Source organism: Zalophus californianus, chromosome 10 (assembly GCF_009762305.2).
Source record: "Zalophus californianus isolate mZalCal1 chromosome 10, mZalCal1.pri.v2, whole genome shotgun sequence".
In the NCBI taxonomy this organism is placed as follows: domain Eukaryota; kingdom Metazoa; phylum Chordata; class Mammalia; order Carnivora; family Otariidae; genus Zalophus; species Zalophus californianus.
Window position 1 is genome coordinate 94,974,584 of NC_045604.1, and position 25,496 is coordinate 95,000,079.

The following is a 25,496-nucleotide window of genomic DNA, read 5'->3' on the forward strand; positions in this document are numbered from 1 at the left end:
TTTTTTTTTCTTAACATATTGCATCATTGTTTCAGAGGTACAGATCTGATTCAAAGGTCTTGCACAATTCACAGCACTCACCATAGCAAATACCCTCCCCAATGTCTATGACCCAGCCACCTCATCCCTCCCACCCCGCCACCACTCCAGCAACCCTCTGTTTGTTTCCTGAGATTAAGAATTCCTCATATCAGTGAGGTCATATGATACATGTCTTTCTCTGATTGACTTATTTCGCTCAGCATAACACCCTCCAGTTCCATCCACGTCGTTGCAAATGGCAAAATCTCATTCCTTTTGATGGCTGCATAATATTCCATTGAGTATATATACACCACATCTTCTTTATCTATTCATTTGTCGATGGACATCTTGGCTCTTTCCACAGTTTGACTTTGTGGACATTGCTGCTATAAACATTGGGGTGCACGTACCCCTTCGGATCCCTACATTTGTATCTTTGGGGTAAATACCCAGTAGTGCAATTGCGGAATCGTATGGTAGCTCTATTTTCAACTGTTTGAGGAACCTCCAAACTGTTTTGCAGAGGGGTTGCTCCAGCTTGCATTCCCACGAACAGTGTAGGAGGGTTCTCCTTTCTCCGGATCCCCGCCAACATCTGTCGTTCCCTGACTTGTTAATTTTAGCCATTCTGACTGGTGTGAGGTGGATCTCATTGAGGTTTTGATTTGGATTTCCCTGATGCCGAGCAATGTTCAGCACTTTATCATGTGTCTGTTGGCCATTTGGATGTCTTCTTTGGAAAAATGTCTGTTCGTGTCTTCTGCCCATTTCTTGGTTCGATTATTTGTTCTTTGGTGTTGAGTTTGATAAGTTCTTTATAGATTTTGGATACTAGCCCTTTATCTGATATGTCATTTGCAAAAATTATCTCCCATTCTGTCGGTTGTCTTTTGGTTTTGTGGACTGTTTCTTTTGCTGTACAAAAGCTTTTTATCTTGATGCAATCCCAGTACTTCATTTTTGCCCTTGCTTCCCTTGCCTTTGGCAATGTTTGTAGGAAGAAGTTTCTGTGGCTGAGGTCAAAGAGGTTGCTGCCTGTGTTCTCCTTTAGGATTTTGATGGACTCCTGCCTCACGTTTAGGTCTTTCAACCATTTGGAGTCTATTTTTGTGTGTGGTGTAAAGAAATAGTCCAGTTTCATTCTTCTGCATGTGGCTGTCCAATTTTCCCAACACCATTTGTTGAAGAGACTGTCTTTTTTCCATTGGACATTCTTTCCTGCTTTGTCAAAGATTAGTTGACCATAGAGTTGAGGGTCCATCTCTGGGCTCTCTATTCTGTTCCATTGATCTATGTGTCTGTTTTTGTGCCAGTACCATACTGTCTTGATGATGACAGCTTTGTAATAGAGCTGGAAGTCCGGAATTGTGATGCTGCCAGCTTTGCTTTTCTTCTTCAACATTCCTCTGGCTATTCGGATCTCTACTGGTTTCATACAAATTTTAGGATTATTTGTTTCATTTCTTTGAAAAAACTGGATGGTATTTCGATGGGGATTGCATTGAATGTGTAGATTGCTCTAGGTAGCATTGACATCTTCACAATGTTTGTTCTTCCAGTCCATGAGCATGGAATGTTTTTCCATTTCTTTGTGTCTTCCTCAATTTCTTTCATCAGTATTTTAGAGTTTTCTGAGTATGGATCTTTTGCCTCTTTGGTTAGATTTATTCCTAGGTATCTTATGGTTTTGGGTGCAGTTGTAAATGGGACCGACTCCTTGATTTGTCTCTCTTCTGTCTTGTTGTTGGTGTATAGGAATGCCACTGATTTCTGTGCACTGATTTTAAATCCTGCCACTTGACTGAATTCCTGTATGAGTTCTAGCAGTTTTGGGGTGGAGTCTTTTGGGTTTTCCACATAAAGTATCATATCATCTGCAAAGAGTGAGAGTTTGACTTCCTCTTTGCCGATTTGGATGCCTTTGATTTCTTTTTGTTGTCTGATTGCTGTGGCAAGGACTTCTAATACTATGTTGAATAGCAGTGGTGATAGTGGACATCCCTGCCGCGTTCCTGACCTTAGGGGGAAAGCTCTCAGCTTTTCCCCATTGAGAATGATATTGGCTATAGGTTTTTCATAGATGGCTTTTATGATATTGAGGTATGTACCCTCTATCCCTATACTCTGAAGAGTTTTGATTAAGAAAGGATGCTGTACTTTGTCAAATACTTTTTCTGCATCTATTTGAGAGGATCATATGATTTTTGTTCTTTCTTTTGTTAATATACTGTATCGCGTTGATTGATTTGCGGATGTTGAACCAACCTTGCAGCCCAGGGATAAATCCCACTTGGTCATGGTGAATAATCGTTTTAATGTACTTTTGGATCCTATTGGCTAGTATTTTGGTGAGAATTTTTGCATCCATGTTCATCAAGGATATTGGTCTGTAATTCTCCTTTTTGATGGGGTCTTTGTCTGGTTTTGGGATCAAGGTAATGCTGGCCTCATAAAATGAGTTTGGAAGTTTCCCTTCCATTTCTATTTTTTGGAACAGTTTCAGGAAAATAGGTATTAATTCTTCTTTAAATGTCTGATAGAATTCCCCTGGAGAGCCATCTGGCCCTGGACTTTTGTTTCTTGGGAGATTTTTGATGACTGCTTCCATTTCCTTAGTGGTTATGAGTCTCTTTAGGTTTTCTATTTCTTCCTGGTTCAATTTTGGTAGTTGATACCTCTCTAGGAATGCATCCATTTCCTCCAGGTTATCTAATTTGCTGGCATAGAGTTGCTCATAATATGTTCTTATAATTGTTTGTATTTCTTTGGTTTTGGTTGTGATCTCTCCTCTTTCATTCATGATTTTGTTGATTTGGGTCATTTCTCTTTTCTTTTGGATAAGTCTGGCCAGGGGTTTAACAATCTTGTTAATTCTTTCAAAGAACAGGCTCCTAGTTTCGTTGATCTGTTCTACTGTTCTTTTGGTTTCTAGTTCATTGATTTCTGCTCTGATATTTATTATTTTTCTACTCCTGCTGGGTTTAAGCTTTATTTGCTGGTTTTTCTCTAGCTCTTTTAGGTGTAGAGTTAGGTTGTGTATTTGAGACCTTTCTTGTTTCTTGAGAAAGGCTTGTATTGCTATATACTTTCCTCTCAGGACTGCCTTTGCTGTATCCCAAAGATTTTGAACAGTTGTGTTTTCATTTTCATTGGTTTCCATGAATTTTTTTAATTCTTCTTTAATTTTCTGGTTGACCCATTCATTTTTAGTAGGATGCTCTTTAGCCTCCATGTATTTGAGTTCTTTCCGACTTTCCTCTTGTGATTGAGTTCTAGTTTCAAAGCATTGTGGAATGAAAATATGTGGGAATAATCCCAATCTTTTGGTACCAGTTGAGACCTGATTTGTGGCCTAGGATGTGATCTATTCTGGAGAATGTTCCATGGCCACTAGAGAAGAATGTGTATTCTGTTGCTTTGGGATGGAATATTCTGAATATGTCTGTGAAGTCCATTTGGTCCAGTGTGTCATTGAAAGTCTTTATTTCCTTGTTGATCTTTTGCTTAGATGATCTGTCTATTTCAGTCAGGGGGGTGTTAAAGTCCCCCACTATTACTGTATTGTTGTCAATATGTTTCTTTGCTTTTCTTATTAATTGCCTTATATAATTGGCTACTCCCGTGTTAGGGGCATAGATATTTACATTTGTCAGATCTTCTTATTGGATAGACCCTTTAAGTAGGATATAGTGTCCTTCCTCATCTCTTATTACAGTCTTTGTTTTAAAATCTAATCTGTCTGATATAAGGATTGCCACCCCAGCTTTCTTTTGGTGTCCATTAGCATGGTAAATGGTTTTCCACCCCCTCACTTTCAATCTGGGGGTGTCTTTGGGTCTAAAATGAGTCTCTTGCAGACAGCCTATGGATGGGTCTTGTTTTTTAATCCAATCTGATAGCCTGTGTCTTTTGATTGGGGCATTGAGCCCATTTACATTCAGGGTAACTATTGAAAGATATGAATTTTGTGCCATTTACTGCCTGTAAGGTGACTGTTACTGTATATTGTCTGTGTTCCTTTCTGGTCTATGCTGCTTTTAGGCTCTCTCTTTGCTTAGAGGACCCCTTTCAATATTTCTTGGAGGGCTGGTTTCGTGTTTGCAAATTCCTTTAGTTTTTGTTTGTCCTGGAAGCTTTTTATCTCTCCTTCTATTTTCAGTGACAGCCGAGCTGGATATAGTGTTCTTGGCTGCATATTTTTCTTGTTTATTGCCCTGAAGATATGATGCCAGTCCTTTCTGGCCTGCCAGGTCTCTGTGGATAGGTCTGTGCCAATCTAACGTTTCTACCATTATAGGTTACATATCTCTTCTCCCGAGCTGCTTTCAAGATTTTCTCTTTGTCTCTGAGACTCATGAGTTTTACTATTAGATGTCGGGGTGTTAACCTATTTTTATTGATTTTGAGAGGGGTTCTCTGTGCCTCCTGGATTTTGATGCCTGTTTCCTTCCCCACATTAGGGAAGTTCTCTGCTATAATTTGCTCCAATATACCTTCTGCCCCTCTCTCTCTTTCTTCTGGGATCCCAATTATTCTAATGTTTCGTCTTACTGTATCGCTTATCTCTCGAATCTGCCCTTTTGATCCAGTAGTTGTTTATCTCTCTTTTTCTCAGCTTCTTTATTTTCCATCATTTGGTCTTCTATATCGCTAATTCTCTCTTCTGTCTCATTTATCCTAGCAGTTAGTGTCCCCATTTTTGATTGCACCTCATGAATAGCCTTTTTGATTTCGATTTGGTTAGAGTTTAGTTCTTTTATTTCTCCAGGAAGGGTTTCTCTAATAACCTCCATGCTTTTTTCAAGCCCAGCTAGTATCTTTAAAATCATGATTCTGAACTCTAGGTCTGACATCGTACTAATGTCTGTATTTAGTAGGTCCCTGGCAGATGGTACTACCTCTTTTTCATTTTGTTGAGGTGATTTTTTTCGTCTTGTCATTTTGTCCAGAGGAGAATAGATGAATGAGAGGACAAAATGCTAACAGGTTAACAACGTCCTCAGAAAATATACTCTGAACAAATCAGAAAAGACCTGAAACCAGGGGAAAAGAAAGGGAAAGAAAGAGAAAAAAAAAAAAAAGGGAAAAGATAAAAACAAACAAAACAGAACAAAACAAAAAAAAACAGAATATGATCAAATATGATCAGGCTGGTGCATAGATCAGTGCCACACACTAGATTTTGGGTGTATTTTGGTCTGTTAGAAGAAAGTGCCTCCTAAAGTTTTAAAGAAAGAAAGACTTATATATGTACAAAATAAGGGTTGATACAATGAAGGGATGGAGTATGACTGTAAAGATGAAAATTATAAAAGATTTTATAAAAGGAATTGATAAGAAGTTGTTTGAAAAAAGAAAGATTTAAAAAAAAAAGGGGGGGGGAGAGAATGTGATCAGGCAGGAGACTAGAACAAAGCCATACCCTAGTGATTTAGGGTATATTTTGATCTGTTAGAAGAAACTATCTCAAAATTTTAAAGAGAGAACAACTTATATATATATGCCAAAAATAAGGGTAACTACTATGAAGGGATAGAATATGACTCTAAAAATGAAAAATAAAAACATTTTTTAAAGGGATTGATAAGATGTTGGTTGAAAAAGGGACAAAGAAAAATTTAAAAAAACATTAAAAAAATTAACTTTGAAAGACTAATGAATCATGGTAAAAAAGCCATGAATTCTATGTGCAGTATTCCCCTAGCGCTGGAGTTCTCCCGTTCTCCTTGATCGGTAAACTTGGTCTTGGCTGGCTGTTCGTGCTGATCTTCTGGGGGAAGGGCCTGTTGCCGTGGTTCCCAAATGTCTTTGCCAGAGGCGGAATTGCCCCGCCCTTGTCGGTCGGGCTAAGCAATCTGCTCGGGTTTGCTCTGGGAGCTTTTGTTCCCTGCAAGCTCTCGGTACAGCTTTGGAGGATGAGAGTGAAAATGGTGGCCTCCCAATCTCTGCCTGGAGGAGCCGAGAACTCGGGGCCCCGCTCCTCAGTGCGTCCCCAGAGAAAAGCAAATACTCCCATCTCCCAGGTCTCCGGCCGCATTCCGTGCTCACCCGGCCTGTGACTGAGCGTTTCTATCTCTGGCACCCGACCCTGTGTGGAGTCTCCAAACCCAGCAGATCCCTGCTGTGTGCTCCCGCGCCGCTCCTCCCAGGGGAGGAAGGGGAGTCTCCCCGGATCTGCCGCTTGTTGGGTCCCTGCTGGAGGAGCAGTGGCCCGACTGTCACCGATCACAGTTTATGGCATCCCCGAGCTGAGAGCCCGCGCCTCAGCTCCGTCTCTGCAGCTGGCTTCCCTGCTCTGATACCCAGGAGCTCTGCCGCACTCAGGCACCCCCGGTCTTTCTGTGACCCCGAGGGTCCTGAGACCACACTGTCCCGCGAGGGTTCCCCACCCCGCTTAGCCACTGGAGCGATATCCCTCAGCGGAGCCGACTTCTAAAATTTCCGATTTTGTGCTCCGTGGCTCTATCACTTGCCAGAAGCAGCCGGCGGGCTCCACCCCACCGCCATCTATCCTCTCGAATATTGCCTCAGATTCACTTCTCCACACATCCTACTTTCCAGTAAGTGGTCGCTTTTCTGTTCAGAGAGTTGTTGCTATTCTTTTCCTTGATCTCCTGTTGAGTTCATAGGTGTTCAGAATGGTTTGATCCCTATCCAGCTGAATTCCTGAGACCAGATGAAATCCAGGTCTCCTACACCTCCGCCACCTTGCTCCGGTTGGGCACAGGGAGCCTTTTTTATAGACCTTTGTGGGAAGCCAGGGTATGAAGCCTCTGAGGTCTTTTGGATACCTGAGACTTCTCGAGGTTGCTTCATAAGACACATGCGTCACTCTGAGGGGGATGAGCCACGAAGCCACCGAGGGAGACCAGTTGATGGGCTCACATGCATTTTTGTGGGTGGGTAGTAGATATGGCCACGCTGGAAGGTTGGACTGTGAAGCCCTCCCAAGAAGGCTGTTCATTAGGCGAACACAAGAGATTTACAAATCTTCTAGGAGGCCAGAGCTAGAAATCATCCTGGCAGGCGAGGGCCAGGCCACTCGAGGCTCTCAGTCCCATCATTCATTGGAGGGCCCGCTGGGAGGGATACCCCTTGTGCACCAAGGACCAAGCTAGGAGACAAAGGTCCAAAAACGGATTCAGTCCTCACCCCCGAAGCCAAAGAGTGTTCTGCATAACACTACCACGTACTGTGTAGTTTTGGACAAGTTGCTTAATCTCCCAAATCTTTGTTCATATCTGTAAGACCACACATCATGAAATTAGGAGGAATATATTAGGTAATCTACATAAAACATGGAACATTGACACGGCACATAGGAAAGTCACTTCATTTTTCCCTGGACTTTAGTTCCTTCATCAGCAGAAGAGGATGGGTTTGTGGGGAGAATGATCACATACTTCCCTATCCACTTAACGGCCCCAAGAGGTACAAATCAAAGGAGAGGGAGAGGAAAGGTGGGGGAACTGTGGAAAGACGGCAGGACTGAGAACAACTCTATGGTATTGCTGTAGCTTGAGGACACACCCAGGAAGAGGTACTTCAAACATAATGACACACAAGAAAGATGGGTCCTTTCCTTCTGTGAAGTGATGGGATTTTCTCATCTGTTAAGTGGGAATAATAACTCCTCCTTTACAGATTTTTCTTGAGTTAAGCAACCCGGACTCCCAGCTTCATCATGGGCTGGCTGGAGATGGCATGGCTCCGTTCCTTCACCTGTAAGATCATGGAAGTGGGGGCCAGACGACCTGAGTTTTAAATCTCTGGATCACCTCTTCCCAGCCGAGTGCTTTGGACAAGTCATTTAACTTCTCTGCTTTAGCTTCCTTACCTGTGAAATGGGGATGATGATACTTTGTTAGAGTTTCTGTAAGAATTAAAAAGCCCCTGGAGCATACCTGGCTTACAGTAAATACCCCAGTATGTTCTTGGTGTCACAAGGTCATTATGAGAGTTGGTGAGGTAATCATGCAATACTGTCAGTATTCTACTTGCTGTTCCTCATGAGTTGGGGAGAAATGAGCAAACATGGAGCCCAGAGGTAGGGATGGGGCTGTCCAGCCTACCTTTAGGGACCATACCTCTAGCATTCATATGTCTTCACTTCCCTGTCTACTGCTGACTTCTTCATACACATTGGTACTAAAGGAAGCCATGCTTTTTCTTCCTGTTCTATTGGGTGAGTTACAGTTGAGTCCCAGAGGGTCAGGGAAATCTGGATAGGGGTGTTTATTAGTTATCTACTGCTGTACAACAGATCACCATAAACTTAGTTGCTTAAAACAACACATATTAGTTTCTTTGGGTCAAGAGTCTGGGTGTGGCTTAGATGGGTCCTGTGCGGCAGCAACCTCTTTGACCTCAGCCACAGCAACTTCTTCCTAGAAACATCGCCAAAGGCAAGGGAAGCAAGGGAAAAAATGAACTATTGAGACCTCATCAGGATAAAAAGCTTTTGCACAGCAAAAGAAACAGTCTACAAAACCAAAAGACAAGCGACAGAATGGGAGAAAATATTTGCAAATGACATATCAGATAAAGGGCTAGTATCCAAAATCTATAAAGAACTTCTTAAACTCAACACCCAAAGAACAAATGATCCAATCAAGAAATGGGCAGAAGACATGAACAGACATTTTTCCAAAGAAGACATCCAAATGGCCAACAGACATGAAAAAGTGCTCCACATCGCTCGGCATCAGGGAAATCCAAATCAAAACCTCAATGAGATACCACCTCACACCAGTCAGAATGGCAAAAATTAACAAGTCAGGAAATGACAGATGTTGGCGGGGATGTGGAGAAAGGGGAACCCTCCTACACTGTTGGTGGGAATGGTATCTGGTGCAACTACTCTGGAAAACAGTATGGAGGTTCCTCAGTTGAAAATAGAGCTACCATATGATCCCGCAATTGCACGAAGGTCGCTATTTCTTGGCATCCAATTAGATAGGGGATATTAACAGCTGTTAGTACACCTAGCGCATAGCGGCACGGGTGAGTAATCGATTGCGGGCAATTATGAACCCGCTAGAACCTACTCACATATTAGTACTTCTGCATTAGGACCGGCCTGCCATCCATATAGAATGCCACCAAAAGCACCAACTATGATGTTTGTCCTTTCTCTGTAGGTTTTATGTATTTCCAGGTTTCTTCCTGCAAAGCTAAGATCTCATCCTTCAGGAGCCTTCACTGAGTGCCTACTGTGAGCCAGACTCCAGGGAAACGTAGAGAAATGAGACCTGTTCTTGCCCTGGAGAAGCTCCCTAGCTAGCATCAGAGAGACAGACATGTAGGCCGGTACTCAGAGTACATTTGGGACAAGAGCAGTTAAAGAAAGTCAAGAGCTATTCCAACACAAAATGCTGTCAGAGGGTCTTGGCAGGTTTCCCATAGGGGATCATTGAGGGTCGGCCTTAAATGTTGGATAGGAGTTTGCCAGAGAGGCGGGGTGTCAGAGGCATTCCAGACAAGGGCAGTACCTGTTCCTCTCTGAGCAAACATTTATCCGGTGCCCACGGCGAGCCTGGTCTTGTGCCAGGCCCCCAATGTAGCAGTGACCCCAGACAGACGAGGGCCCTGCACGCAGAGTTTATGTCCAGCCGAAGAAGGCCACTGTAGAATCATGACCCATGGGATGCTGTCAGAAAGGACACATGTGAGAAACTGTGGGAACCTGGAAGGGAGGAAGTCTGTGTGGTCTCTCTGTCTGGAAAATAACTTTATATAGTTTTTACTTGTATATTTTATCGCTTTTTAATTTTTTAATTATTTTATTTTTTTCATCATGATAAGTGCACTCCTTAATCCCCATCACCTATTTCACCCATCCCTCCCTCCACTCCCCTCTGGTAACTATCAGTTTGTTCTTTTTAGTTAAGAGTCTGCTCCTTGGTTTCTCTCTCTCTCTCTCTCTCTCTTCCTTTGCTCATTTGCTTTGTTTCTTAAATATCACATGAGTGAGATCATATGATAATTGTCTTTCTCTGACTTATTTCACTTAGCATTATACTCTCTAGCTCCATCCACATCATTGCAAATGGCAAGATTTCATTTTTTATGGTTGAGTAATATTCTGTCTCTCTCTCTCTCTCTCTCTCTCTCACACACACACACACACACACACACACACACACACTACATCATATCACATCTTTATCCATTCATCAATCGATGGACACGTGAGCTGCTTCCATAGGTCCCCTGTTGTAAATAATGCTGCAATAAACAGGGATGCATGTATTCCTTTAGTGTTTTTGTATTTTGGGGGTAGATACCCAGGAGTATGATTACTAGGTTGTAGGGTAGTTCTATTTTTAATTTTTTGAGGAACCTCCATACTCTTTTCCAGGGTGGCTGTACCAGTTTGCATTCCCACCAACATGGAAATGGACGAGGGTTCCCCTTTCTCCACATCCTCACCCACACTTGTTGTTTCTTGTGTTGTTGATCTTAGCCATTCTGACAGGTTGAGGTGAAATCTCATTGTAGTTTCGATTTGCATTTCCCTGATGATGAGGGATATTGAGCATCTTTTCATGTGTCTGCTGGCCGTCTGGATGTCTTCTTTTGGAGAAATGACTGTTCATGTCTTCTGCCCAATTTTGAATTGGGTTATTTGTTTTTTGAGTGTTGAGTTGTGTCGGTTCTTTATGGATTTTGGATCCTAACCCTTTTTGGATATATATATATATCCAAATATATATATATATTTTAATATATATCTTTTAAACTCTCGGTGGTTGACATTTTGGCCACTGGATGTCATCACAGATCTAGCTCCCCACCGGTGCCAGTTTGATTTTATGAAAATCTACAAATGTGCATATTTAGGTGTGCAGCACGGTGTTTTGCTCTAACTGTTCTTTCTTTCCCCACCACCTTTATCAGGCTAGGCTGGCAGAGGGCCCGATGGCCGAAGACAACCGAGAGCCCCCGGCAGGAGCCGGCACCCTCCGAGAGGCCCTCCGGGCGCTCCTGCCCCACAGGAAGGAGGAGCTGGTGCCAGAGCTCGGGGAGAAGGTAGAGCGCAGCGTGGTGCAGCTCCTGTGGGAGGCCGCTGAGCTGTTCTGCGGGGGCCACCGGAGCGAGTGTCTGCAGGCCAGTGAGGCCATCCTGGACTACTCCTGGGAGAAACTCAACACGGGCCCGTGGCAGGACGTCCACAAGGACTGGCGCCGCGTCTACGCCTTCGGCTGCCTCCTGAAGGCAGTGTGTCTGTTCGAGGAGCCTGGGGATTCCGCCGCAGTGGCCGCGGCCCTGAAGGCCTGTGACATGGGCCTGCTGATGGGGGCGGCCATCCATGGGGACATCCTCATTAAAGTCGCCGCTGTCCTCCAGGCTCACCTCCCCTCAGCAAAGAGGCCCGGCCCAGGCCTGGCTGAGGAGCAGCCCAGCATGAAGGTATCTAGGTGGAATTGTTGCCTGCCACACCTTACATGCCCCCCACAGCCCTGTTTTTTCTAGAAGGGAGGAGTCAGCTGTCCCCAGGGTTGAGACCTCACAGCGTGCTGACCTCTGGCAGAAAATAGAATCTTGGTGGATTTAGAAATGGAACAGCCTGGTCTGTTTTCTCAGTTTTCCCCTCCACTTTCTGCAAAAGCAGTGCCCTTTCAGGAGAGAGGGAGGGTGGAGGCTCTGTGGCCGCCGAGAGCGGCAGCTCAAAGGGCTCGTGTGGGCCAGAGCTGTGGGCAGCTGTAGCCTGCGCCTTCCGGCCTGTTCTTGGTCAGCTTGCTGAAGTGTCACCCACTTTCCCGGCTGCCTCGCTCTTGGTGCTGCGGAGTTGGGGTGAGCTGCTACCTCCAGCAGCCTCCTGGTCCCATGGCTGGTTGGTCCCGCCCTTGAGGTCCTGGCATGGGGGGGTTCTTGGTACTTGGGGGTGCGAAGCACACCGCGCAGAGCTGAGGGCGGCGGCAGACAGGGTGTCAGGCCCCAGCGCTGGTGTGCAGCCCTCAGCCGCGATACCTCTGAGCATGTCTGGTTGCCAGGAGGAAATAGGTCTGTGACACAGGCATGTGGGAAAATGTTCCATCTCACCTGTGGTTTAAAAAAAAAAAAAAAGGCAAGAACGGGGAGGCAGGCATTGTTGGCTGTGAAATCCTCAAAGGAGGTTTCCTGTGATAGCCGGTGCTGCCGAGGACGCCAGGGGGCCACAGGCATGTTGGTTGACCTTTCAGGGGGCAGGGCAGACATGCCTGTGCCCTTGGACCCAGGGGTTGCACTTCTCTTTCCCACGCCAAGTCTGTCCCAAGGGAACATGGAGGTGCCCTGCACCCAAGGTGGTGCTTCCGGCGTGGGCGGCGTTGGGCAGTGTGTGTAGCTGAAGGGGGAGAGCTCATGCTCTGGAGTCGGCCTGCCGGAGTCGGCCAAGGGTCTGGGCCCCTCAGTGTCCCCATTCCCGGGCCTATAAAGGGGGGGTTTGCTCGGCGGCTCTCTGGAGCCCAGGTGGTGGTCCAAATGTGCCAGGCGCTGAGGGTACGATACGGAAGGGCCCGTTCTCCTGGAGCCTGGGTTCTAGGAGGCTGTAGAAGTACGTCTTCTCTCGCACGGTGAGAAAGGTGGGGAGGCAGCTTCGCTCACATAGGGTGGTCAGGGAGGCATCTTTGATGAGGGCAGGTGTGACAACCAAAGCAGAGGGTATATAGGCCGAGAACAGGCATGTGGGAGGCCTCGCGCCCGGCTTGCAGGGACAGAGGGAGCGGACCCCCCCCACCCACCGGTGATCCTGGGCACTCTACGTGGGAGGTCTCCTCTCCCAATAACGTGACAGGTGAGGAAACTGAGGCCCGAGGGAGTGACTGGCTCAGGTCACTTGGCTGACAGGTGGTTGAGGAAGTTCTGGCGCAGGGGCTCCCACGACCTTGCCGGGGCTATGACCTGCTTTAGCTGGGCTGCCCGTCCCGCACGTCCCTGCCGGGCGCCAGAAGCTGGGCCAGGAACACATCACGGGACAGGGTCCTTTGACACCAGATGGCGTTTGGGGTGGTGACTTTTCCTCTCTTGTGGAGTTTCTGTATGTTCTTTTTAAAAGCGAACAGACCCTTGAATTGGTAAAGAAAAAAGTCTGGGTGTCTCCAGCATGAAAAGGAGGAGGGGGACGCAGGGACAGTGCCAACGCGTACGGCACTGTCATCAGTAACGGAGTCAGCTAGCCTGCGGGGACGCAGACGCCCAGCCCAGTGCCTCAGATGGTAACTTCTCGGCGCTTTGATTTTAAACAGAAAGCGAGGGACGACTGTGTTTCGGTTCCGGATGTGGCATCGGAGAGACTGGTCCCCCGGCTTCGCTGTCCGTCCCTCCAGCATTTCAGGAAGCAGTTTCTGGTTCCCGGGAGGCCTGTGATCCTGGAAGGCGTGGCGGACCAGTGGCCGTGCATGACGAAGTGGAGGTGGGTGGCTCTGCCCGATCCAGCCCCCCACCCCCACCCGGGGACTCCCCGATTCCATCTCCCTTCGTCCCAAGGAAATGCAGCCTCGCATGCGTGTCCCGACCGTGCCTGCATAGATCACTAGGGGTTAACCGGGGATTACAGGTGCAGTACTCCAAGTTCGTGGCAGAGATGGAAAGGTCCATACTTCCACAGCTCACTGCTCTAAGCAGGTTCTAGTGAGTGCTCGCCTTGTGCGGCGTGAAGTCTGTTAAAGCCATTTTGCTTGATCTGAGGTGTTCCCTGGACCTTCCCAGGGCCCTGAGGCCTAAGAGCAGAAGTAAGAACCCGAGACACGGCCCCTCCCCTGCAGGCAGGTCTCCTGGGCTTGCTTCCTCCTCCCATCTGCTCAGATTCATGGTGGTGACAGCAGGTCGGGCTGCTGAGCGGTGGCTGGCATGCCGAAGCTGCGGAAAGGAGCAGGGGTCTCTGAGGACGACAGATTGGCTCCCCTGTCTCCTGTGGTTCGTGGACGGAGTAGTTCCCGCCAAGGCCGTGTGAAGAGTACCGGCCGCAGGGGCCACCGTCCCGCAAATGTTCATTACGGGTCTTACTACGGGCCAGCCGCCATGATCGGCTCGTGCCGTGTTTTCTTTCTCTGTCCTCCCAGTTCCCATCCCATGGGACAGGTACCATCATCACCCTAGCTTACCAGTGGGCAGAGGTCCCCGGCCGGCCACGGGCAGGGCCAGGCTGCCCGAGCTCAGAAGCCAGCGGCCCTGCTGTGCTGTCTGCTGTTTGCTCAGACGTCTCTGAGCTCAGAGACAAGGTGAGCAGAGAGAGAACTGGGACGCTTTCGGCCAGCCCGGCGATAGAACCGCCCAGCGAGAAGCTTGGCAAACCAGCCTCACTGGATCTCTCTGCAAAGCCATGTGGCGCCAGTGGGCATGTCACCCCACATGTCGGTGCCCGAGTGCCCCCCGCCGGTGAAGAGGGGGTAACAGTAGTCTCTCCCCTTGGGGCTGTGTGGAGACCAGAGGAGACCAGCGTGGCCGAGTGCCCGGCAGGTCTTAGCCAAAGCGACAGTGGTGACTGTACGCATCTGTCTCCTAGTTTGGAGTATATCCAAGACATTGCCGGCTGCCGAACTGTCCCGGTGGAAGTCGGTTCCAGGTACACGGACGAGGACTGGTCGCAGACGCTCATGACGGTCAATGAGTTCATCAGCAGATACGTCAGGAGTGAGGTATGTCCTTGTGCCTCCTCCCCTGCAGTGTTTACGGTGGGAGCTTGCAGGACATCTGGGCGCTGTAGGACGAGGGTCTGGAGGGGCTGGTAGGGGGGCCAGAGTGAGGAAGGCCAGCTGCAAGGCACGCAGAACGCTGACTCATTTCAGGTCTTTTTTTTTTTTTTTTTTTGGTACAATTCAGTGGTTGGTTGGTTGGTTTTTTAGTGTCTTTCTAAGATTTTGCACCCATCCCCACTATCTAATTCCAGAACATTCTCATCACTCCCCAAGAAATGCCATAGCCATGAGCAGTCACTTCCTCTTCTGCTACAGACAACCCCTAATCTGCTTTATGTTTCCATGGATTTCCCAATACTGGACTTGGTATAGAAACGGAATTGGACAGTCTGTGGTCTGTGTCCAGCTGCTGTCGGCACTATGCTCTCGGGGTTCCCTGCTGTGGCTGGGTAATATCCCGGGGTGTAGACACTCCGCATTTTGTTTATTGTCAGCTGATGGCTGGTCAGGTGGTCTACACTGGCTGGTGTGAAAAGCGCCACTGGGAACGTTCCCATCCAAGTTTCTCCGTGTGGATGTCTGTTTTCGTTCCTCTCGGGTATATACTAGATGCAGAATCGCTGGGTCACAAAATGTTTGACCATTTTGAGGAACTGCCAGATGGTTTCCAAAAGCAGCTGCACTGTGTTCTCATGTCAGATTATTCACAGTAAAGGCCGGGGGTGGCTTCCCCTTCCTGAGGCCCAAACCGTTCCTCTGGGCTCAGAAGGGAAGCCTGCACGCGGCGCATGGACCCTTACGGGGAGGGGACGTCCACCCAGCCTCTGCAGTCCGTCCCAGCCGTCTTCCTGGCCCGGAGAGCAGAGCCCTTCCCGAGGGGGGTCGGGGAATTTCAAATCCATGGTCTGCGATTGTTCCACACACTTTCTAGCAACTCACACCCAAAGCAGCCCCAGGCCCAGCCCTTGGAAAGTTCTGATCGTTTCATCTGGGTCTGCTGTAGTCCAAGGGCCCCGGGGGGTGACCATGCTGGCTGATAGTTTGAAACACGGAAGAGTAAACCACAGAAAGCTCTGAGCGCAGCATGGTCAGCACCTGGCTAACCTGAGTTAGCGTCTTTGGGCCAGAATCCCCGTGACAGCAGAGATCACACAGATCCGGCCCTGCCCGCCACAGAACCCCAGGTCTGGCTTGTTGTAACTTTTCAAGTCATCAAGAAGAGAAGGGAGTGAGGGAGAGGGCTGGAAGCAGAGAAAGTCTTGAGGGATTCTAGAGAGAAGCCTCCATCTCCTTCAACATACTAGTTTGGAGTATATCCAAGACATTGCCGGCTGCCGAACTGTCCCGGCAGAAGTTGGTTCCAGGTACACGGACGAGGACTGGTCGCAGACGCTCATGACGGTCAATGAGTTCATCAGCAGAGCCCAGGAGACCCAGGCCGGCTGGGCTGTGGCTATGGTTGGGGGGACTGGCAGCCAGCCTCCCGCATGGTCCACCCCCAGTGGCCCTTCCAGAGCCTGCGCTACCTCCTAAGAAGGCCTGGAACCTTGTGGAGTGCAGTTTGTAAGGCACCGATCTTTCCATCTGTCTGATGGCAGAGATGTTCACAAAATGATCATCTCTGGGGAATGCAGCTGGGATGTAGGAAATGGGTGCTCACAGTTGTGCTGGAAAGTCAGTACGTGGTTAATTTTGGGAAAATAAGCTGGCAGAAGCTACTACAATTTAAAATGCAGACACTCCTTGACTCAGTTGTTCTATTTTTGGGAGGACATAAATATAAGGACCAGAATATTAGGCTGTTTATGGAAACACTGGCTAAATAACCTGACTGTCCACCAGCAGGGGGTGATTGAATTCATGGGGTACCCTGCCTATAAAACATGTATCCGTCAAAAAAAAAAAAAAATGAGGCAGATCTGTACGTACTCACCTGAGGAGATACTTGTGAGGTTGTCATTAAATGAAATGGATTTCCAAGTAATACATATGATATGATTCTATTTTTATTTATAAAAGAAATCCTCATGGGTGTACAGCCTCTTCATTTTCATGGGGGGAAACTGAGCCTGGGGCATCCCTACAGAGGCGGCCCAGCGCTGCCCGCAAGAGGGAGAGCATCGCTGATGTTTGCCCCTGGGGCACAGAGGGGCCCAAGGGGGACGGGACGCAGTGGCTGGGGCACACCCAGTGCTGAGAGTGAGCGGAACAGCGCCCGGAGGGTGCTCCTTACGGCTAACCAGGCTTTTTCTGTGTCGCTTCCGGTTTTCCTTCCACGGATTAGTCAAAGGACGTCGGGTACCTTGCGCAGCACCAGCTCTTTGACCAGGTAAGTCTGAGACCACGCTCCTCTGTCCTTGATCCTGCCACCTTCTCCCACCTCCCCTCATGGGCTCTGAGCCCCAGAGGGCCGGAAAGGCTCTAGCAGCCTCTTGGGCCACCCACGGGGGTGGTGCCCGTGTCCCCCTCACCAGAGGGCAGCAGCTGGCGAGCGGGAGACTGGGCGTACCGACCCCAGGGCCCCAAGCCTGGGATGGGGGTGGTGAGGAGCCCACGGCATCGGAGGGAGGTGGCCCCAGCGAAGTGGGAGCAGGTGTGGTCGGACATGGAGGAATGGGTCCTGGGGAGCCGAGTGAGGGCAGCAGGCTCTGACCCGACCCGGAAAGAGCAGGTCACTGCTATCCTTGACTGTGGGTTTTCCGGGGGTGTTCCCGGCACCGTCCTTAGTCCATCTCAGTTGTCAGCTCACAAGGCCATCTCCCCCTGGCTGGGCCTGTGCACTCCTGGCAAGGGTCGGGTTCAGTTCCTCTGGGTCCCCAGCCCTGGTTGGCCAGACTGAAGACCCTCAGGACAGACTGCTTGAAGGCTGAAGGCTGAGGGGGTCTCGGGCTGGGGCTGAGAGGAGGAGCGGTGCCCAGCCAGGCCGGAGGCAGGAGGACATTGCAGGGAGAGGCGCCTCATGCACCAAGGCTCAGGGGCGCACTCTGGAGCAGGCCCCCTGTGCTGGGTGCGTCCACCTGCCTGAGAGGGTGCATCCAGAAGAGCAGAGCGAGAAGGCAAAGAGGGAGGCTGGGCCCCAGCTGAGCAAGCCTTGAAGGTCAGACCAAGAACTTGGATTTATCTGCAAGGCAGCGGGGAGCCCTGGGAGGTTTCTGAGCAGTAGGGTCCCAGTAAGAGGAGGTATTCCAGGGAGATCCATCAGGAGAGCCCAGGGTGGGGGCGGGGCAGAAGTCCTGCTCTGGCTTTCTCCATCACCGTCACCAGTCAGCCCTAAAAAGGGAGCATGACAGGGTGGCCCCACCAGTGCTCCCAGAGCTGACAGAAATGCAGGATGGCTCCCAGCCCCCAACCCCGGCAGCGCGTGTCCCGTGCACCTGTCACCCGGGGCCCCGAGCACACGGTGAGCAGGGGGGCTCACTCAAGACGCGCTGGTGGGACCCGGGGAGCTGCCTGGCTGCGGGGAAGTGAGAAAGCGAGGATGCGCAGCGGACAGAGGGAGCTCTGCTCTGGTGAGGACAGGAGATGCCCCAGAAGATGAACAGCGCTTGTGCGTGGTCACACAGTGTGCGGTTTTTCCTATTCTCTGCAGTTTGCAAAGCATCTAGAACGAGCCCGTATGCTCATCATCATGAGGAAAAATAGACTTTATTTTTAAATGTAGACACAACGAGGGAACAAAGTGAAGTGGAACCTGATGGCCTTCCGAGTTTTCAGAGCCATCTGGTTAGGCTGAAACAACCTGACAGCTTATCCTGGGGAGGTCATTGAACAGTTTCCTTCTGTCCACCCCCCTGCCCTGCCCCCCCACTCACTTCACTCTGGGAGCAGGGGGCCGGAATGCTGCCCTGGGCCTGGGCTTCCTGTGAGCCCCTCTGCACCCTGCTCTGGGCCCGGCCCTGGGGGGACAGGGTAAGGAAGAGCTGCCCCTCCCACCCCAGTGGACCTGAAATCCAAGTACATCAGCTGGTGATGAGCGCCCCCAGGAGAACAGGCAGCCTTGTGGCGGTGGCTCCAGGGAGCCAAGGGGCAGGGAAGGCGTCTCCAGGAGGTGAGACTTCAGTGGCAACCTCAAAGACGAGCAGCCTCCAGCCACGGGCGGATGTTTTGCCCATGTTTTTTATTGGGTCGTTTGTCTTTTGAGTGTTAGGAGTCTTCTGTATACGTTCTGGGTTTAAGCTAGTTGTCTAGTGTAAGTGCTGTATTTGATGCCAATCCTTAACTTTCTTCTTTTGTCTAAAAGGAGACGAGGGGGACATGCCAGCTAAGGGGGCAGCAGGAGCGGACTTGCCCCTTGAGCGGGGCTGGAGCCAAGTGCCTGCGGGGGGGGGGGGGAAGCAGCAGGTGGGGCTGGAAGAGGAAGGTTGGTCTTTTCCATGCCTGGGGCCGCGTGGGAGGGTTGGGGGCCTTCTCAGATGGCCGAGGCCCCGTCCTAGAGGGGAATGGAAGGTGGGTGGGTGGGGCAGCGGGGAGACCCCCAGGAAGCTGCTGCCGTAGTCCAGGGGGAGCTGATACCCGGGGAAGCGGACGGGTTCCAGATTGGTGCCAGCTGCCGGCACCTGCACACAGGTGGCTGGGTGAGGCCGAGGGAAAGGGAGCAGTCAAGGAAAACTCCAGACTTGAGACCCGAGTGCCCAGTCAGTGGAGCCAAGGGATCCAGGAGGGACTTCGCTGGTGTCTCGGCCAGGCTACAGACACTGTGGTGGGGCCCAGCAGGAATGCCCGGGCAGGGCAGCACCTGGCCTGGGTGGGGATGGGGGGTTATGCCCCGAAGGGGTTGGATCTGACTGAGTCAGTCAGGGCCCGAACCACAGCCAAGGTCTGCCGGGTCTGTCCCTGGGCTGGGGCTACTCTCAGTGCCTGTCCTGACACGGGACCCAGGTCCAGTTGGGGCTGTCCCAGCCCCCAGGAGCCTACGCACCCAAAATTAAAGGGGTCGGAGCAGGTGGGGGCTGGGTGGGCTGCGCTCTCTTTCCCAGGCCTCCCGAATTAGGACCCGACCCAGAAAGAGCAGGTCACTGCTGTCCTTGACCGTGGGTTTTCCGGGGGGGTTCCCGGCACCATCCTTAGCCCATCTCAGTTGGGCTCCTGCCCTCTCCGAAGGAAAGGGGGAGTCTAGCGAGCAGGCCCCTACCGTGCCATCCCAAGTGACCAGCCTGTCCCCTGACCTTGTTCACACCTCCCAGGGGCCCTGTGAAGCCACAGGTAAACTCGCCTCCCTGTCCTAGGGCAGCCATTTTCAATTTTACTAGAACAAGAAGCAGTTTTAGAAGCAGAAGGCAAAGTGCCCAATTGTTTTTAAGACGAACCAAGACCTTGAAGACATTTTGCCTTTTGGAAGGCCACCTGGATCTTTCTCTCGGGTCCCCAGAGGTGTGTTTTCACCTCTGCTGCCCAGAGTGCCACCTGGCAGGCCCCCGCACTGCTTTGTGGGGCCTTCTCTGTCTCCACGAAGCTCAGTGGCTCCCACCTGAAACCTCTTGCCCAAAAACGTCTTACTTAAGACTTTTCTCCCAGGGGCCCCAGGTTGTGGGAGATTGTGGCCACCACGCTAGGCCTCCCTTTAATTATTGGTCACATGGTGGGAGCATTCCTTCTCTGGGGGGGGGTGGTCTCTGAATCCGTGGCCAGTGGCTCTCATTACACCATTTGACCAACCAGTCACAGTCCAGAAACCCTGATGATATCATCAGGGACCAGTCCGCTTCCGAGCGTCCCAGCGGGAAGCAGCTGTGTGTGCCGGAGCCTGGTGGTGATGGAGAAGCAGGAGATTCCCAGAGGCCTTTGGCATCTCCTGCCACCCCCCACCCCACTGGCCACCCCACGGGCCGACAGGACAGGGGACCCCAGACTGGGAACTTGTACGTTAGTCCAGAGCGGTGGACACAGCCGCATTTCTCTACTTCTGCACAGGCTGTTTGAGACAGAACAGCCTGAGGTCTCTGCAGGGAGAACATTCCAGCCATTCCCAAGGATCCATCAGTGGCTTCTTGGCCAGCACCCTGAACTTGGAGCAGCTATGACTGAAAGATGGCGAAAGCCTGCCTGCAGCTGCCCCTTCAGAGCAGGGAGACGTCCCTCTCAAATACCTGTGGAAAGTAGCCGAGGGGTGCCCCCCACCGCCACCCATTAGGGACCAGACGTCGGTTTCTGTGGAATTTCCCTGAGCCGCCGAGCCACCTACCCCAGCAGCAGGCAGTCTTCGAGGCTCGGGGCTGCGTGGGGCCATGGGGACCTGGCCTCTGCAGGAAAGAACCGGCGTCTGACAGGCCTTCAGAAGGCCCGGCCGGGGCTGCACCCAGGGGAGCCGGCCCGCGGCCCCCTCCCCGGGGTGTCCGGACCCCTCACCAGCCCTGAGTGGGGGTGCTGGGGCCCCTCTGCTGGGTGCAGCCCCGGCGGACCCTCTGAAGGCCCGGCCAGGGAGCGGGGAGGACGCAGGGCTAGAAGCAAACTCCAGAGGGGACACCATGCTTGCTGTCTGAAAGCACCTCTTGTCGGCGGGTCAGGGACGGCGGCCGGGGCGGGGAGCCAACAGCGCCTCCCTTGTATCGAACTCATTTCTACATAGTGTCTGGTTTTTGCCCTTTGATTATTCATGTAGCTTATGTACCGGGATCCTTACTATGTTTCCTTGTTATTTGGTACGAGCTCTCCACACTAACCCTCGGGTACCACAGTGCAAAAGTTTCTCCCTTTATTGGCCTTTGGATTCGTGAACATATTTAAAATGCATGCACGGTCACCGCTTTCTCCTTAGTTCATTTTGGGGAGTCTCCCTTTCCAGAGATTTGATAAATACCCAACCCCATTTTCTTTCTGTTTTTTTCTTTAATTTGATTTTCAAAAACGTAGCACTCTGTAGTACAAACATTGCGAGCTGGTGTATTTTTAAGTGCAAAGCAGTGCTATCAGGTTTTCAAAAAGGAAACGAAGATAAAATGCACATGACAGGGAAACAAATCTGGAAATAAAATTATATGTAACTCTTTTGTAATGATTATATATTTATTTTTTCTTTCTTTTTTTAAAAAATTTATGTATTTACTTGAGAGAGAGAGAGCTTGCATAGTGGGAGGGGCAGAGGGAGAGGGACAAGCAGACTCCATGCTGAGCACAGAGGCCAACATGAGGCCCGATCTCATGAGATCACAGCCTGAGGCGAAATCAGGAGTTGGACACTCAACTGACTGAGCCACCCAAGTGTCCCTATATATTAATTTCTTCAGTTGGTTTTTCAATTCCCCCACAGTAAAACACAGACACAGTCGCATTGTTAGGTAAAAAGGCAGTGTGTGTTTGGCCATCCTGTGAGATGGTCCGTTGACTTCAGGGGTGGTGCGTCCCTGGCCAGAGGCTCGACCCCCCACCTGTGCTCTGCCCCCACAGATCCCGGAGCTGAAGCGGGACATCAGCATCCCGGACTACTGCTGCCTGGGCGACGGGGAGGAGGAAGAGATCACCATTAATGCCTGGTTTGGTCCCCAAGGAACCGTGTCCCCCCTTCATCAGGACCCTCAGCAGAACTTTCTGGTCCAGGTGGGAGTTGGTCCAGAGCATTGGCCTTGTGCCTCCCCAGCCTGGCCCCGTGCAGCTGGCCACGTTACCCAGGTTTAAACACCAGAGAGAGGGGTGTGGACAAAAATGAAATCAGAAAGATGGTACCAGGCCCCTATGGGGCCCTCCCTCTGGCAGAGGCTGGTTCCAGGTGTGGGCCCGGGACCAGCAGCCCCCAGGATGGTGGCCACGTCACTCGGGCAGAGCAGGGCCGGGGTGCTGTCTCGGGACGGAGCAAGTGCCCTCACGCTGCGTGTCCTCTGCCTTCCCCTGCCACCCCCCTTCCATCAGAACCAGGCCAGGTTCCCCCTGCCAGCACCTCTCCCCAGACGAGGCGTGGCTTCCCGGCCACTGGGTGGTGTGTCCTGAGACCCTGACCCAGACGGGGAGCGGGTGTGCTTATTGCAAGGGGAGGGGCACCTGTTGTGAAACCACCTTATTTTTTGCAGGCAGAGAGGTTTAACAGATGAGAACGTTCTTCCAGCAGAGGCACTAGAGGGGCTGAGGGCTGGGCCCCGGAGCCGCTGCTTGGCGTGAACGCCAGCCCTGTCACCATCCAGCCTGGTGACGTTGGGCCACTTGGCTAGCCTCTCTAGTTACCGATCCGTAATATATCTGGAGGCTAAACCCATGCATGGCCTGGAATGCATGTGGCGGGGATGGGGCAGTCTGGGCGCAGGGAACAGCACGTGGAAAGGCGTGCAGAGGTGTGGGACGCTGGTGGGTTCAGGGACCTGCAGTCCGCGGGGGGCAGCCGTGGCGCTGGGGGCAGCAGCTGAGTGATGAGGCACTGTCTTCCCAGGTGATCGGCAGGAAGTACATCCGGCTGTATTCCCCGCAGGAGTCAGAGGCTTTATATCCGCACGAGACGCACCTTCTTCATAACACGAGCCAGGTGGGTGCTCGGGGACCCTGCGTGGCGCTGCAGATTCTCCCACCTGGACCCTGGAGAGCAGGCAGGTGATGGCTCGGGTCTTCTTCAGGTTGACGTGGAGAACCCCGAGCGGGAGAAGTTCCCCAGGTTTGCTGAGGCCCCGTTCCTGTCCTGCGTCCTGTCTCCCGGGGAGGTCCTCTTTATTCCGGCCCGGTACTGGCACTACGTGCGGGCTCTGGACTTGAGCTTCTCCGTCAGCTTCTGGTGGTCATAGCCAGGGTGCGAGGGTCCGAGACGCCTCCCCGGCTCCACACCCGGCCTGTGCCGGAGCCTTTGCTGGAGACCGGGCTGGGCGCTGGCGGACACAGGACGAGGGCGCGGCAAGGCGCACGCTCCAGGCCAGGTGCGTGCAGCAGAGGCAGGTGGGCCGGACCCCAGGAGGACGCCCCGGGCCAACACCTGCCTGGAGACCCTGGGCATCGTGAGGCCTGAGGTGCTGGGGACAGGGGCTGGCAGTGTGCACGGCGGTAGGGGGTGGGCTCTGAGGTCGGCTGCCCGGATTCAGACCTGGCCCCTTGGCTTACTTGCTGTGGCAGAGGCGGGACAGATACCTCACTGTGTGTGTGTCTCCATGGGGAAAACAGGGCAGCTCGAGCACCCACAGTGAGAGTTCGAGAGGCAGCACGCGGACAGCGCCCCGGCAAATCCACGGGCGTTAGCTACCATCTGATCTTAATAATTACTGTGATTGCCACCGACTTGTTTGTCATGACTGGCCTGACAGGACAGCCCCAACCCGCAGACTCTGGAGGTGGCGCTGGCCGCGGGCGACAGTCCCTCTCGGCTTGCTCAGCCCAGCCCTGCCGGCAGCGGGAAGTCTGGGGAGGTTTCTGTTGTCATTATGCACACACAGCGCAGCCAGGGCCATCTCCTAGCCTGCATATTCAACCGTGCCCCCTCCCAGCAGCCAGTCCCCACACCGTGAAACCACCCTCAGCGGTGCCCAGAAGCCCCCTCCTGCCCCGGTCTCGTTCATTCCCCACTTGCAGAGAGAGCCTTCCGCCCAGGGGAGCAGGTGGCCCTGCAGGTCAGCTCCATGTCCCCGCAGCACCAGGGCCCACAGGCTCCAAGGCCCCAGGGAAGACTCTGGCGGGCCGGGAGCCAACAGGTGCAGCTCCAGCAGCCGGGGCCTGGCTAACACGCAGACCCTTGGGTAAGCGAGAGCAGGGGTGGGGAAGCGTCGGTGGGTGGCTGGAACCGTAGCCGCTCGCATCCTCTGCAAGCGGGCCAGGGCCTTTGAGCTTGATCACGCAGGGCTTGGGCCCCCAAGTTGGGGGCAGGGAGACCATCAGTATATGCGTGGAGCCAGCGGGCTGTTGGAGGGGTGGGGCAGGGAGGCAACGGGGCTGAGGTGGAGTGAGGTGGGGGCGTGGCGGGAGCACGCAGGGCAGAGGCAAAGGCCAGCTACTTGGGAGTGAAACGAGGGCTCTCTGCGGAGACTGCTTGTCCCCCATCTGGCGCTATTAATAGTTCTTTGCCTAATCCGTCAGATGAAGAACTTACCCAAATATCCGCGCCGCTGAAGGTAGCAGGGCAGTAGGAAGGCCACTGCGTCTGGCACGCTGGCCATCAGGGATGAGTGGGCCATAACTCGGGGGCCCGCCTGCATCACCCACAGGCCCCCCACCCGAGGGCGGCTGTAGCCTCTACGATCCGTCTCTCCCGGCTGGCGGCCCCGCTCCTGCTCCGAGCGGCTGAGAGGACACGGGCGTTAAAGCGGGATGCGGGGGCCTGGCTGCCTGCAGCAACTGTCCCTTGTCAGGTGGCAAGACGGGGCAGAAGCCGAAATCTTTATGTGTCCTCTGGGTGGGGCTCCAAGGCCACCGGCAACAGCAGGGCCGGAGGGCTGGCCTCGGCTCTGAGCAGCGCGGACTCGGGTCCTCATGGAAGACGAGCGCCCACCGGCTGCCCGCCGAGCCGATGAGGGGTGAGCTCAGGGCCACCGTCCCCCACCCGCCCGAGCTGCAGAGGCCAGCCCAGGGCTGGTCTGACGCAGGGACGCAAGGCCTCGAGCCAGATGCGGCCCTGTCCCGGCGTCCAGACGGAGGGACAGTGCAGTAAGGTGTGGATCGTGGCGAGGCCTGTGAAGGGACTGCGACGGGGGTGCTGGGGATGGGACTTAGCACAGACGACATCTGAGTAGCTAGAATGACCAGGAGGCCGCAACTGGCCACGAGGTTTGAGGAGGCGCTCCCAGCAGCAGGTGCAACAGCCCTGGGGCAGGAAGGCTCAGGTGCTAGGGGAGAGGGAGGGAGCCCGTGCAGCCAGAGCACCGGGGGGGGGGGGGGGGGGGGGGGGGGTACTGCATCTGCAGGGGGAGCCAGGTCTGCGAGCTGCTGTGAGAAGGGCCGGCGGGCTGGCAGGGC

The 25,496-nt window shown here is 52.2% G+C and overlaps 1 protein-coding gene across 2 annotated transcripts in view; it reads left to right on the forward strand.

Moving 5' to 3' along the window:
• Positions 1-25,390, forward strand: part of KDM8 (lysine demethylase 8) — a 29,921-nt gene extending 4,531 nt beyond the window's left edge. For both annotated transcript variants that reach the window (XM_027611060.2, XM_027611059.2), the window contains exons 2-8: positions 10,924-11,436; positions 13,254-13,420; positions 14,513-14,645; positions 16,930-16,974; positions 22,029-22,178; positions 22,999-23,091; positions 23,180-25,390. In XM_027611060.2, coding sequence (XP_027466861.1) covers positions 10,945-11,436; positions 13,254-13,420; positions 14,513-14,645; positions 16,930-16,974; positions 22,029-22,178; positions 22,999-23,091; positions 23,180-23,344 — 1,245 coding nt within the window. In that variant the 5' untranslated portion in view covers positions 10,924-10,944 and the 3' untranslated portion in view covers positions 23,345-25,390. The remainder of the gene's footprint in view (positions 1-10,923; positions 11,437-13,253; positions 13,421-14,512; positions 14,646-16,929; positions 16,975-22,028; positions 22,179-22,998; positions 23,092-23,179) is intronic.
• The last annotated feature ends 106 nt before the right edge of the window (positions 25,391-25,496 follow it).